At 42.3% G+C, this 14,578-nt stretch overlaps 1 protein-coding gene across 1 annotated transcript; it reads left to right on the top strand.

The window, feature by feature from the left end:
* Window positions 1-4,919: 4,919 nt before the first annotated feature.
* Window positions 4,920-5,929, top strand: LOC144216925 (tubulin alpha-1C chain-like). Its single transcript, XM_077746373.1, has 2 exons — window positions 4,920-5,427; window positions 5,514-5,929. Exons 1-2 carry the CDS (start codon window positions 4,951-4,953, stop codon window positions 5,925-5,927), a joined length of 891 nt encoding a protein of 296 aa, XP_077602499.1. The 5' UTR covers window positions 4,920-4,950; the 3' UTR covers window positions 5,928-5,929.
* The last annotated feature ends 8,649 nt before the right edge of the window (window positions 5,930-14,578 follow it).

Below are 14,578 nucleotides of genomic sequence, written 5' to 3'. Positions count from 1 at the left end.
CCTAACCCGAACCCTAACCCTAACCCGAACCCTAACCCTAACCCTCTNGAACCCTGAACCCCGAACCCGAACCCGAACCCTAAATCCCGAATCCCTGACGCAAACCCCTAACCCTAAATTCTAAACCCGAACCCTAAATCTTAAACCCGAACCCGAACCCTAAATCCCGAACCCATGACGCAAACCCCTAACCCTAAATTCTAAACCCGAACCCGAACCCTGAACCCCGAACCCGAACCCGAACCCTAAATCCCGAATCCCTGACGCAAACCCCTAACCCTAAATTCTAAACCCGAACCCTAAATCTTAAACCCGAACCCGAACCCTAAATCCCGAACCCATGACGCAAACCCCTAACCCTAAATTCTAAACCCGAACCCGAACCCTGAACCCCGAACCCGAACCCGAACCCTAAATCCCGAATCCCTGACGCAAACCCCTAACCCTAAATTCTAAACCCGAACCCTAAATCTTAAACCCGAACCCGAACCCTAAATCCCGAACCCCTGACGCAAACCCCTAACCCTAAATTCTAAACCCGATCCCGAACCCTGACCCCTGACCCGAACCCTGAACCCTAACCCTAATCCCGAACCCAAACTCGAACCTGACCCCTAGTCCTAGCCCTCGCCCAAGCCCTAGCACTCAGCCACCCCCTAACCCTAACCTGCCCCTCAGCTTCACAGGAACTCTGCATCTGACCCGGCCCCGTGCATACTCCCTCACTTCAGCCCTTCCGGGAGACCGCAGGACTGGTGCCGCTTCAGCAATGACTTCTCCCCACGATGCCGCCTTAACCCTAGCCGAGCCTCTGGCCCCATGGGGAGCCAAATCCTCTCTCTGAGACCACCTTGGACCCGGGCCAAGAATTCTAGCAGGTTTTCCGGCATGAAAGGTCGAACATCTCCAGCATATTGGCCATGGCCGGAAACGGCAGCACCATGATTTTGGATGCTCCACCAGAGCCAGGTCCCTCGAGGAAGTGGGCCCTGGAACCCAAACGCTAAGGCTGACCAGCACTGTGCCATGTGACCTCAACTCGCGCCTCTGGGTGTACCGCTGCACTCTCGCGGAATCGGGCCCTAGAGCATCCCTTGGGAAGAATGTTGATATTCTCGCAATCAGATCTAGTATAACTCGAGTTCCTTATTTGGGGATCCAAATACCCCAATTCTTCATCCGGTGAGTGAAAGCCACTTATGTAACATCGTGATAGTCACCTATTTACTTTCCAGTTCCATCAACTACACATCTACATAAAAATACATACATTTTAAAACTTTCCACCTACAGGAAAGATAAAATTCACCAAGCTGAGAGATACATTTAAGACTGCAGTGTCCAATACCTGTTTCTGCCTCCCAGATATTTAGCTCATTACGGAAGCCTTGATCCCCTTTAATACTATTAGTGAAGTTCAAATTCCTGTCCTGTGACAAGTTCTTCCTGCTGAGAAGCTGAAGCTGATGGAAGTCAATGGGAGTTGGGGATCAGTAAACAGATGGCAGCTTTTGCTCTCAGATTAAGCAACTTCTGTATTCTCCCCACATGAGCAGATTTTTCTCTTCCTTCATTTTAAGACAGAGGCACTGTACACTGGTGAGGGATTTCTTCACCCAACATCTGTGATGCATTTTTGGAAAACTCATTGGGATTCCAAACACACAGTCTTCATACTCAGCCAGTAAGTAATCTTCCAAAAATAGTAAGAATTCCCTTTCCACAGAAAGAATGAACCAATGAATTACTTCGGGTCTCTACCATTTGCTTTACTGTGATGTAGCTTGTCTCTGTTTGCTACTCCAATTCTACTTTCAAGAAGTCTGCTTTTTAAAGCTTTTATAAAAAAGTAGAAGATTCAAATAAAATACCATTAAAGAAGACAGAGTACAGCATAATGGAACCATTACCAACTCCTGATGTGTGAATTCAGGCTTAATCTTTGTCTTACATGTTCATCGTCTTCAGGATACATAGAAAGGCATGGATACACTTGCCAAGTTTATGTCAAACACAATAATCATTGGGGCGCCTGGGTGGCTTAGTCGGTTAAGCGTCCGACTTTCGCTTAGGTCATGATCTCGCGGTTCGTGGGTTCGAGCCCCACGTCGGGCTCTGTGCTGACTGCCGGCTCAGAGCCTGGAGCCTGTTTCAGTCTGTGACTCCCTCTCTCTCTGACCCTCCCCTGCTCACGCTGTCTCTCTCTCTCCTAGAAATAAATAAAACATAACTTAAAAAAAATGAATCCTTTGCACACTAAAATGAACCTTTGAGTGCTCACTAAGTAACCAGAATTTATCTTTAAAAATGTTTTTTTTAAAAAAAACTTGTTTAAATGTTTGTTTGTTTTTAAGAATGAGACAGTAGAGGGAGAGGGCAGGAAGAGAGGGAGACACAGATTCCAAAGCAGGCTCCAGGCTCTGAGCTGTCATCACCGAGCCCAATGTGGGGCTTAAACCCTTGAGCTGTGAGATCATGACCCAAGTTGAAGTCGGATGCTTAACTGGCTGAGCCACGCAGGCACCCCAAGTAACCAGACTTCAATCAGGCGGTCCCGTGTTATGGAACAACTCTTTGGGTCAGGGTTAAGTGCTCTATTGTCTTTTTCTATGTCTTACAAAGCAGAGGTGGGCAAACGCTCAAGGTAGTTAGGGCAGTTTACCTACAATGAAAGTGATAACCAGGGGGCCTTAGCAGTTTGACATTTTAGACCATTAAACATCCTTGTTCAAATTGATCAGGCAGCTTCCCTGCTTCAAGCTGATTTGCCCCCTTTTAGTTTATCTTAGTCACACTGAGAAAGTGGCAGACTCTGAAAGGTAACTAATTGATCAAACTCCTAAAAAGAAAATATGTATATAGATTGATGTATTTTTTAAACAATATATATATATCTATCTGGATTGGTGCCTTATGTTGATACAGAAAGTAGAGAGCACAAAAGGCCAATATAACACTGACTAGAAATGGAAGGCACTAATATCTTCCAACAACATTGAAAGAGCAATCAAGGGAGCTCCCTTATTATGGAAGCTAATGTCAGTCTGGAGACTTGGAAAGTATTGAAATATACTCACAGAAAGCAGTATACTTGCTCTTCCACTAGAGCACAGGCCCACGTGCACTGGCATTGTGGCAGAAAAATCTTAGGCAGCAGTATTCCTATCAGTAAAAGTTGATAAGTAAAAGTTCTGTTAAGATTATATTATTTATTTTTTAAACATTTTTGGTAGTGAGCATGCCCGTGCAGGGGAGGGGAAGGGTAGAGAGAGAGGGATGGAGACAGAGAATCCCAAGCAGGCTGCACGCTGTCAGCATAGAACACGACTCCGGACCGGAACACAAGAACTGTGAGATCAAAAGTCAGGCACTTAAACCAACTGAGCCGCCTAGGTGCCCCTGGATCATTTTACATTCAGAGTCTGGCTTCCAGGTGACTCTTCTCCTGAGGCATGCGGGAAGCTTGTAAGTAACTAACCAAAAATCAAGAATAAAGGCTGTGGTAGAGTAGTTTATCCAGAAAATCACATTCTAAGCCTTGTCAGAACTGGTGCAGTCTAAAAAGAATGGCTATGCATCATTCACAGCTCCATACTTTTCCAGATGTTTATCACAGTCTTCCTAGCAACATTTGGGGTAATTGTTCTATGTTTACAAATCAGGCTTCAGCTACGAGCACTGACTTGGAAATCAGGACCTGCCTTTAGGTACAAATAAACCTAGTAAAACCCATGGATGGTTCTGGAGTAAAGTTGATTAAATACCAAAACAATTACATTCGTCCTTCGTACTACTACTGTGTCCGTAGGAGGCTTAGTGTATTGAATTGGTAGACTGGAGTCCGCCCTGTACATGGATCCCATTCAGAGTATGGACCCACAAGAGAAGTATGGTGAGGGATTGGTAGAGAATGCCACAAATCTCAGCACTTCGGAGAAATAAGGATTGTCAGCAGAAAACTTTTGAAAAGTCAAAAATTATCCTTTCACAGAATGGCAGCTTGCTAGCCAGAATAGCTCAGGTAAGTGGAGGAAAGCCCCACTGACGGATGTCATAGTCCTGTGATCGTAAATCACCTTTTCCAGAATCAACAGGCTTTGATAACGAGTGCTTACTGTGCCAAGCACTGTTCCACGTCCTCATTTAATTCTCAACTACGTGACGGAGATTACTATTCCCAGTAAACGCGAAAATGGAGATTGAGAGATAAATTTGGTGAAAGCCACACAGTAGGGAACTGGTAGACCCGGATCCAGACTCGACCTGACTCCAACACCAGGGCAATGGAACTCGGCTGTTCGGTCTTATTCTAGCTCAGAAAGCATCTGCCAGATCTTTCTAAGACCTCTATTGTATGGGGCTGGTGGTCGCAGGCTCTCCAGATGCTGAGAAGTCGTGCTGGTTCCGCAGTCTCAGCAAGGGCACCAGAGGTTGCTTTTCCAGTCACTAAAACTTGGGCCTTGCATCCATTCCACGCCTCATGATTCCTCTGCCTGAGGAAATGAAAATAGTTCATTTTTAAAAGGCGTTAAGTTGACTATTCCCCCCAGGAATTGTGAAAAGTTTCTTTGAATCTTAGCATTTAGAAGTTCTTTATGACTGCTGTCTCAGCAAATATGATTCGAGAGATTTACAAAAAAGAAAAAAGAAAAAAAGAAAAAGGTTGATCCGGGGCCCCTGGGTGGCTCAGTTAGAAGAGCATGCAAACTCTTGATCTCAGTATAGTGAGTTGGATCCCCACATTGGGTGTAGAGATTACTTAAATAAAAACTTTAAAAATTAAAAAAAAATGATCAATGTAATTATGGATTCAAAGGAGTCATTGCAGCTTTCACCAAGGCTAAAATCAATCCTCTTCATTTGCAGGCTGACCAGTGCACGGGTCTTCAGGGCTTCTTGGTTTTCCGCAGCTTTGGAGGGGGAACTGGTTCCGGATTCACCTCCCTGCAGATGGAACGTCTCTCTGTAGATTATGGCAAGAAGTCCAAGCTGGAGTTCTCCATTTACCCAGTCCCCCAGGTTTCCACTGCTGTTGTTGAGCCCTACAACTCCATCCTCACTACCCACACCACCCTGGAGCACTCTGATTGTGTCTTCATGGTAGACAACGAGGCCATCTATGACATCTGTCATAGAAACCTCGATATTGAATGCCCAACCTACACTAACCTTAACCGCCTTATGAGCCATGTTGTGTCCTCCATCACTGCTTCCCTCAGATTTGATGGAGCCCTGAATGTCGATCTGACAGAATTCCAGACCAACCTGGTGCCCTATCCCCGCATCCACTTCCCTCTGGCCACATATGCCCCGGTCATCTCTGCTGAGAAAGCCTACCATGAACAGCTTTCTGTGGCAGAGCTCACCAATGCATGCTTTGAGCCAGCCAACAAGATGGTGAAATGTGACCCTTGCCATGGTAAATACATGGCTTGCTGCCTGTTGTACCATGGCGACGTGGTTCCCAAAGATGTCCATGCNTGGTGAAATGTGACCCTTGCCATGGTAAATACATGGCTTGCTGCCTGTTGTACCGTGGCGACGTGGTTCCCAAAGATGTCCATGGTGCCATTGCCACCATCAAGACCAAGCGCAGCACCAGGTTTGTGGACTGGTGCCCCACTGGCTTCAAAGTTGGCATTAATTTCCAGCCTCCCACTGTGGTGCCTGGTGGAGACCTGGCCAAAGTACAGCGAGCTGCGTGCATGCTGAGCAACACCATAGCCATTGCTGAGGCCTGGTCTCGCCTGGACCACAAGTTTGACTTGATGTTTGCCAAGCGTGGCTTTGTTCACTGGTATGGGGGTGAGGGCATGGAGGAAGGAGAGTTTTCTGAGGCCCGTGAGGACATGGCTGCCCTTGAGAAGGATTATGAGGAGATTGGAGCAGATAGTGTTGAGGGAGAGGATGAGGGTGGGGAGTATTAACCTGTGTGCGACAACATGACACACTGTTGTCTTGGGACTATCTTATTTCAGTTCTGGAAGCTGTCCACTGTGGCCCTAACTTGTCAAAAAAAGTGATGTTCCTGCTATAAATATCAAGCTGGCCTCTGTGTCCTGTTAAGTACTATCCTCACTTCTTTAAGGCCAGTTGGAGGTGATGAGGGCTGGCAGATGATCTACCCAGTCCTTTGATCAACATGTCAAGTGGTTTCTGTGTGCCATGCATTGTACTTAGTGGCTTGTCTGTTTCACTTAAGACATGGATTAATGAGGGGTGATAAAATCCTATTGTAAGCGAGGAAACAGATTCAGATTGGGCCATTGTTTCCCACGTTTCAATGTAGATGTGAATCACATGTGTAAATACTAAAATGTAGGTCCAGGGGCGCCTGGGTGGCTCAGTTGGTCAAGTGTCCGATTTTGGCTCAGGTCATGATCTCACAGTTCGAACCCCACATTGGGCTCCATGCTGACAGCTCCGATTCTAAAGCCTGCTTCGGATTTTTTGTCTCCCTCTCTCTGCCCCTCCCCCACTTGCACTCTGTGTGCCTCTCTCAAAAAGAAACATTCAAAAAACTTTTTTAATAATGTAGAGCCAAATCTGTAGGTTCAAAGTGAAGCTTTAGATACTGCATTTTAAAAAGTTTATTAAAAAAATTTATTTTGAGAGAGTATAGTGGGGAGGAACAGAGGATTTGAAGTGGCCTCTGCACTGACAGCAGAGAGCCAGTGCAGGGCTTAAATCCATGAATTGTGAGATCATGACCTGGGCCGAAGTCAAGACACTTAACGAACTGAGCCATCGAGGGTGCCCCGAGATGCTGCATTAAAGTTTTTTAATGTTTTTTTTAATTTATTTCTGAGAGAGAGAAAGAGAGAGAGTGAGCGGGGGAGCGTCAGAGAGAGATAGAGGGAGACACAGAATCGGAAGGAGACTCCAGGCTCTGAAGGAAACTGGACACTTGCATGTGAGGAGGAGTAGATTTACATCATCCAGCTTCAGCCGAACATGACACCTCATGGAACCTGAGAGGTCCATTCTCTAAGCCAGTGTTTCCCAGCAGAATTCCCTGACAATGGGGTTTAGGGGTTACCGGGTCTTCAAAACAGCCTGGTGAAACCTGAAGACCTTGGGGTCAATCCCCTCTGGCCAGGAACGACCCCTCTAATGACCTCAATAAGGCTTTACAGACAAATTATTTTCTGCATGTGACAAGACGTGAAAAAGGTTGGACCACTTTACGTAGCCACAATGCTGTGGGGGTGAAAGAAGATTTTAGTTGAGTAAAAAATATTCCAGTAGGACGGAACCAGGGGAATTGAAAAAGCAAAGTGCCAGTGGTGGGGAGGGATCTGTCCTTGCAATGGTGATTCTTTTTCCGCCCCTCCGTTGGTGAGAGAGTGCATAGAAGTTAGCCTGCATCAGGAACAAATATACCCCAAGGTCTAGGTCACTGCTTTGTGGCTGACAATCATCTGATCTGCCCTTGAACACAAATGGAAAGTCTGGTCTCAGATTGGCTGCCGTGGTTGATGCTGCTGAGGCTTGATGGGGATAAATGGAGAAAGCCTAAGAGGGCAGCCTTCAAGATTGGCTGGGGCCCCGAATTCTGGCTGTTTAGACAGAGAGAGGCCTTACTTAGGCTGCCCTCACCTGACCTGAGCAGAGGAGCAGACCGCTGGCCCCTGGAGGCTGCTGGCCACTGGGGACCCAGTGGGCCCAGGCATAGCTGCTTTGTTTGAGCCTGGGTGAGTAGGGGAGGATGGCTGTGAGGGCCTTGCATGGACTTTCTAAGTCGTCCTGTGTGACGAACTTCCTAGCCTAATGTCTCACATTACATAAATGTAAACATTTATGTTTACAACATAAACTGGCAAGAACCTGACTGATTAAAAGAGAAAATGATCATTAAGTAAGCAGTTAAACAGAAGGGATATGATCTTAATAGATTTCATAAAGCCTGATAATAGGAGTCATTTGTTTTATTTTATTTATTTAATTTTATTGTTGTATTTTCAAGTTAACATACACTGTGGTCTTGGCTTCAGGAGTAGAACTCATTGATTCATCTCTTACATATAATACCCGGTGCTCATCCCCACAAGTGCCCTTCTTAATGCCCGTCACCCATTTAACCCCCCCACCTGCCTTCAGCCCCCAGTTTGGTCTCTGCACTTAACAGTCTCTTACATTTTCCCTCCCTCAGAGTCACATATTTCTGATTATAAACATAAACTGTGTATGAAGTGGACAAGTTTAAAAATCAACATACAAAAGTAAATGACACATATTTACTAATTAGAATTAAATGTGTTTTTTAAAATCATATTTCACAATATCAATTACAAAGCAGTAAAAATCAGAAGACATGTTCAGAACTTCTATGAATGAAAACAGAGGTTTTTGTTTCAAAACAGAAGTGAATCAAAATCAATTGAGAGTAACCCTTTGTTCTTATATAGGAAGACTTAATTTTCAAAGGAGTGAAACATTCTTCAAATTAACCTCTAAGTTTTAAATCATCTCAGTGAGATTTTTGCTGAAAGTTAAATGAATCCAAAATCCCATCTGAAAAAAGTAAATAAAAATGAAATTACACGGAATGTTTCTCAAAGAAAAGATGGGAGTATGTGTACTCTGGTCTATTAAACGTATTATCACATTATTATAAGAGCAACAAGCTGGTAGTGTCTGCTTGATGTTATGAATACTCATTGGAGCAAAAGAGAATGTCCAGGATAGAGGTCATTTATGGTACATGACAAAATTGGCATCTCAAATCAGCGAGGACCATTTATTTAAAACCAATTTTTTCAGGGGCGCCTGGGTGGCTTAGTCGGTTAAGCGTCCGACTTTCGCTTAGGTCATGATCTCGTGGTTCTTGGGTTCGAGCCCCGCATCGGGCTCTGTGCTGACTGCCGGCTCAGAGCCTGGAGCCTGTTTCAGTCTGTGACTCCCTCTCTCTCTGACCCTCCCCTGCTCACGCTGTCTCTCTCTCTCTCCTAGAAATAAATAAAAATATTTTAAAAAAACCAATTTTTTCAATTATATATTAGATTCCAGGTTAATTATAGTTACGATTAAACAGTTTTTTAAATGGCTATAAATTGCATGTTGTAAATATATATCTGATCATTGTTACAAAAGAGTTTCTAATAATAAAAACAAAAGTAGTTGATGATTCCATGTAGAATGTAGAAATTGACAAGAGAGGGTCACTTACACCCTAACAGCAAGAAATACAGATAATTTAAATGCTTAATTTGATAAACCCCATGAAAGAGCCATGTCACAAGACAACCACTTGAATTAAAATAGATAACAGTTTAGGGCAGTTGGGTGGCTCACTCCCTTGAGCTTCTGGCCAGACTGCGCCTCAGGTCATGATCTCAGTGGATTCATGCCTCTGAGCCCCGCATCAAGCTCTGTGCTGACAGCTTGGAGCCTGGAGACTGCTTAGGATTCTGTGAGTCCCTCTCTCTCTGCCCCTCCTGTGCTCTCTCTCTCTCTCTCAAAAATAAATAAACATTAAAAAAATATGACAGGTCTCTCTCTCATAGAAAGGTTTGGATGCAAGAAAAGTTTTGCCTTTTGGTGAGCACAGAAGAGGTAGCGGTCATGAAAGACAATAAGTTTTCACTGAACAGAAAGGGCATAAAAATAGAATTTAATAAATGCTATTAATGTGTACCAGTTTTGATAAGAAAACAGCTAAATGCCCAGGAAATTATAATTCACAGAGGATATGTTATTTTTAAAGGTCAGAATTCCGTTCTAGGGAACAGAATACACTATGGCTGGTTTCAGCAGAAAGAGCCTTGATTGCTGTATATTTAAGTCAGATGCTCAATCTTTAGGACTGCAGAAGCATCAAGAAGTTGTGCTTTTAGGAATGGCCACCCAAACCAGCCTCCAGACCTGAGCCATGGAGAAACTTCATCTTCTATGATCAGGACTCTGCATGACTAAGCAACAAGCTTCAGCAGTAGCTGAATGAATGGAGTTGCACATTTGGAGTCCGTCTGATTGGTGGATTCCAAATTCCTTGTAGCCATGACCCAGGGTGCAGAGGATTCTAGAAAATGTAGTTTTTTAGCATCCCAGTCTCAATGGGGGAGGTTTTTTCTATCGCGAGGGGGTTGATATGGAATGCATGCTTAGTGCCATTTCACCCTAGACGCTATTATCATGTTTGCACTGAGCACTCAAGAAAGAGAAAAATGTGCCACGAGGGGAAACTGGAAGACATTGTTAGGCAGAGGAAGATGTTGGCACCAGTAAAGTAAGAACATGCATCAAAACAAATTGGGGTTTATTTTTGAGAAGCACAAATAGATGGGGTGAGCGAAAATGTTTGTGTGGATATCTGGGCGGGGGAATTGGAAAGATTTTGTGTACCATTTCATAGTAATTGCATTTTGCTCTGGGAGGAATGGGAAGCTGGTAAGTCTTTAGAAATACAAAAAGGGCTGAATCCTACTTTTAGAGAAACTCAGGATGGTATTAACTATCCAAGAACTTTTAGTGGTTCTTTTAATGCTCTTCCTGAAGGGATCTTGACGTATTCAAATACATGGTAGCTTTTCAACATGAAATCAGGGCTTCAATGTAGAAAGAACATTCAGCATATGTTTGTAACTGGCCTGAATGTCATGGTAACCAAGAAGCAATTTAAACAAGAAAAAGAGCAAAAGCCTAAAAACTGAATATGAGCTTATCTGATATGGGATGCATTTTTAGACAGGGAGTATATAAAAATACATATATATTATATATATGATATCTGTGATATGAACTCAGGAAAGAGAATCATAAACCAATAAGAAACATTCCTTAGAAAAGCAAATTTGGGAATTATGGAGTTAAACACATTCTCGTCGTTTACTGCAAAATGCTCAGACTTTATAACCTAATGTGCAATTCGAATCTTCATGTTGCTGATACATTATGCATCGTTTTTAACAATTATTTGACAAGGGAAGTATATTTTCCTATAGGTTTTGGAGGACTAGTGTTTCACAGACAAGATTTTGGATATACTCACTTAAAGTCATTGGATTTCTTAATGATTTCCAGACCCCTTGGGAAATAATATACTTTAAAAATTTGGTTTAAGCCATCAGTTACTTTATTTTCGGATATTTGTATTCATTTTTAATGTGTTTCCCCTAAGCATTTATAAAACTAGGCACTCCTGAATTTAACTTGGCAGCTGGAAGGGAAAGATAGCATGCACAATTCAATTCATAGATTATTTTTTAAAACATCCTTTATCCGTTTTCTTTAGATCTCCCCACAAACAAACATATTTTTCTAAGAAACTATAACAATTTTGTAAACTTCGCAGTATCTACTCTCCTTTCTGATATTTGCCTTCTAGCATAACAACAACAAAAGCCTTAAACAGATGACAGGAAATTGGACAAATGAAATCAATGTTTGGAAAACCCATAGACAGAATTCAATTGTCTTTATTTCACATGAAGAATGCTGATTACAATATACGGAAAAGATGTAGAATTGATGTTTTAGCAGATGTCCACACATAAACTACTGAACATAAATGGAACAAAGTTGAACAGGTAAAAGAAAACTTTTATTCAGGGATCAATAAATGGCTGGAGAAGCCATTCTGAGCTCAACTTTACTTGAAACCTCTGGCTGGAGAATTTTATTCCCCAATTTTTTACTTAAATTTTAGTTAGTTAACCTACAGTGTAATGTTAGTTTCAAGTGTACACATGAATGATCCATCACTTCCATGTAACATCTGGTGCTCATTACAAGTGCCCTTCTTAAACCCCATCACCCCCTTTTTCTAAATATTTTTATTTAAATTCTAGCTAGTTAACATATAGTGTAATATTGGTTTCAGGAGTAGTACTTGGTGCTACGTCACTTACATACAACACCCAGTGCTCATCCCAGCAAGTGCCCTCCTTAATGCCCATCCCCCCATCCACCTCCCCTCCATCAACCCTCAGTTTGTTCTCTATCCTTAAGTGTATTTTGTGATTTGTTTCCCACTCTTCTCTTTTCGCCCCCCCCAAAGCTCATCTGTTTTGTTTGTTAAATTCCACATATTTGTCTTTCTCTAATTTTTTTTTCTTTTGCTTAGCCTAATCCACGTCGTCACAAATGGCAAAATTTCATCATTTTTTACGCCTGAGTTGTATAGGGCTCACACATTTCTAAAAGCTAATTGTGGAGATAATAGGACATCTCTACTTGATAACTGGCTTTAATCAGAGCAATAGTAACCTTTCTCTTCCTTTCTTAACAGAGAGTAGTTTTAGAATTTGGAGCAAGACTTTCTGCCCAAAGGTGGGTGCCTACCCTCCCATCGAAACTGGGAAATGAGGGATCTGTCTTCCTGGATGATTACACTTCCAGGGGAGGACTGCCAGGTCCTTGCGAAAGACTGCCTAGATCATAAAACTTGCAAGCAGCCTTTTAAAAGATTTATATGTAAAAGAACAGTGAAGGGATCTCCAAGGAAATGTTGTCTGAAGTAAATGTTCTAAGAAAAGGGAGGTCAGAGGTCTGCAGTGAGGAAGAAGCCTATCTAAAGTTGAGTCAAGCTGAGAGAGAGATTAAGGCTATCTTGGGCACAAAATATAACCAGAGACAGTGGGTGTGCCAGTTTCTGTACATTTGCACAATAATAAATTTAGAAAGTGTGCATGATAAGATGGACAGATCAATTGGAAAACCTATCTTCTTAAGGACTGTACTAAGCCAAATATTTTTGCTGTGTCTTTGTTTCCAAAGACTCAGTTCACTGAAAAAGCAAGGAGGGACCTATTTCATGTCTCTTCTTTGAAACTACTCTCTGAAAAGATAAAGAATGGAAGAATGATTGTACTCCTAAAATTCCTACCACAAACCAAAAAGAGCTACACACTAATACTTAACACTTTTGTATATTAAGTCGTGTAATAATGTGTTCATGGTAGAAAATGTGTATAAAATGTTTCCATCCTCTCTGATGATTTACTGTAGGTTTCTAAAGTTCCTATGTGTAATGAGCCAGCAGTTACAAAGGAGACCATATTTCCTGGTTTCATACATCTCTTTTTCGGTCACTGTCCACGTTAAATACTTGTAGGAATGCCCAGGGTTAACTCCTGTGTGCTCGATCACAAATCTGGTCAGCCATCTTGTGACCTCTTTTGACACAATTTCTGCCATTGAACTTGCTTTCTCTCTGTCTGGATTTCACAGCACACTCATGGGTGTTCAAGATGTGTTGGGTGTCTTAATATGGTCTCTAGATAATGCCCTAATGTTCTTGAGATGATGTTTCTGACACCTCGGGTTTCTAATTTTCTTATTTTTGCATGAAATTACTTTTAGAAAGTCATGAACCTTTTGCTACATGTGCTTTTTTTTATGCTTGCAGAGTTGGAAGTTCACATCCCCCCCATATTTATTGGTGGTTCTTCTCATTAGGACCCTTAGAGAAGTCCATGATGAAATGAATATTACGTTGACTGCATTTCTCCACAACATCTCCTGTCTGCCCTTGAGGCTTTCTGAGTGCGTTATCCTTGTCACATGTGCCTCCGTCTTCTTTTGGCATTCGTTCTTTACACGAGTCTTGTTAAATACTCACGCACACATGTCTGATTGAGCCACCCCTCACATGTTCCTGACTATACACAGACATGTCTGATCCTTAGTTTATGTTTAGTCTGGGGTCTATACCACTTGAGTTTTGTAAGCACATATTCTATTTATTACTCACTCATTTCTTTTCTTCCTGTATTGGTTCCATTATTTTAAGTGTATCAAATTGTACCACACCAATGTCTTCGTTTCAAATAGGTATGCAAGTTTTGGTTGTTTTTTTTTCAAATGTTTTATTCATTTCTAGGAGAGAGAGAGAGTGAGACAGCGTGAGCAGGGGAGGGTCAGAGAGAGAGGGAGTCACAGACTGAAACAGGCTCCAGGCTCTGAGCTGGCAGTCAGCACAGAGCCGGACGCGGGGCTCGAACCCACAAACCGTGAGATCATGCCCTAAACGAAAGTCGGACGCTTAACCGACTAAGCCACCCAGGCGCCCCTAGTTTTATTTTATATAAATATTGCACACAGTCCTCAGAAATAGAGTATTGATATATTGTACAATTTGTAAGAAAGGCGTGGCCCAGGTACCACTTACTTGAGCTTGAAAACTGCTATTTCCTTCAACACAGTACCTACCTTGTGCGAGGTCTAGGAATGTGGCTACACTAATGAACAAAATAGGCTAATATTTTTGTCCCCAAGAAAAAAAAAAATATATATGTATATATAATAAATTATATTGTGTGTGTCAGTATATATTCCTTATAAAAAATTCAGAACAGATTAAGAATTTGTCTTCTATATGTGCTCCAATTACTCCTTATTGCTTCCTTTAGCCTGTTTTCATAATGTTTTTCTGAATAGAGTTCCTTCACTGTCATTGACGGTTCCTTTTATATAGACTGCCACTTAACATGAGGAGGAATAATATAAACCTTGTTCTATTTTTTCCTAAATAAAAACTCAGGGTAAAGAGGCAAGGCAATTAAAAAGATTTTAGATCCAAGCATTCTCTCCTTTCCCCCCCCCCGTTTCTTTTTTTTTTTTTTTTTTTATTTGTTTG

Source organism: Crocuta crocuta, unplaced genomic scaffold (genome assembly GCF_008692635.1).
Source record: "Crocuta crocuta isolate KB4526 unplaced genomic scaffold, BGI_CrCroc_1.0 scaffold239, whole genome shotgun sequence".
Taxonomy (NCBI): Eukaryota; Metazoa; Chordata; class Mammalia; order Carnivora; family Hyaenidae; genus Crocuta; species Crocuta crocuta.
Note: the sequence above shows the minus strand (reverse complement) of the source record. Positions and strands in the feature narration are given on the sequence as shown.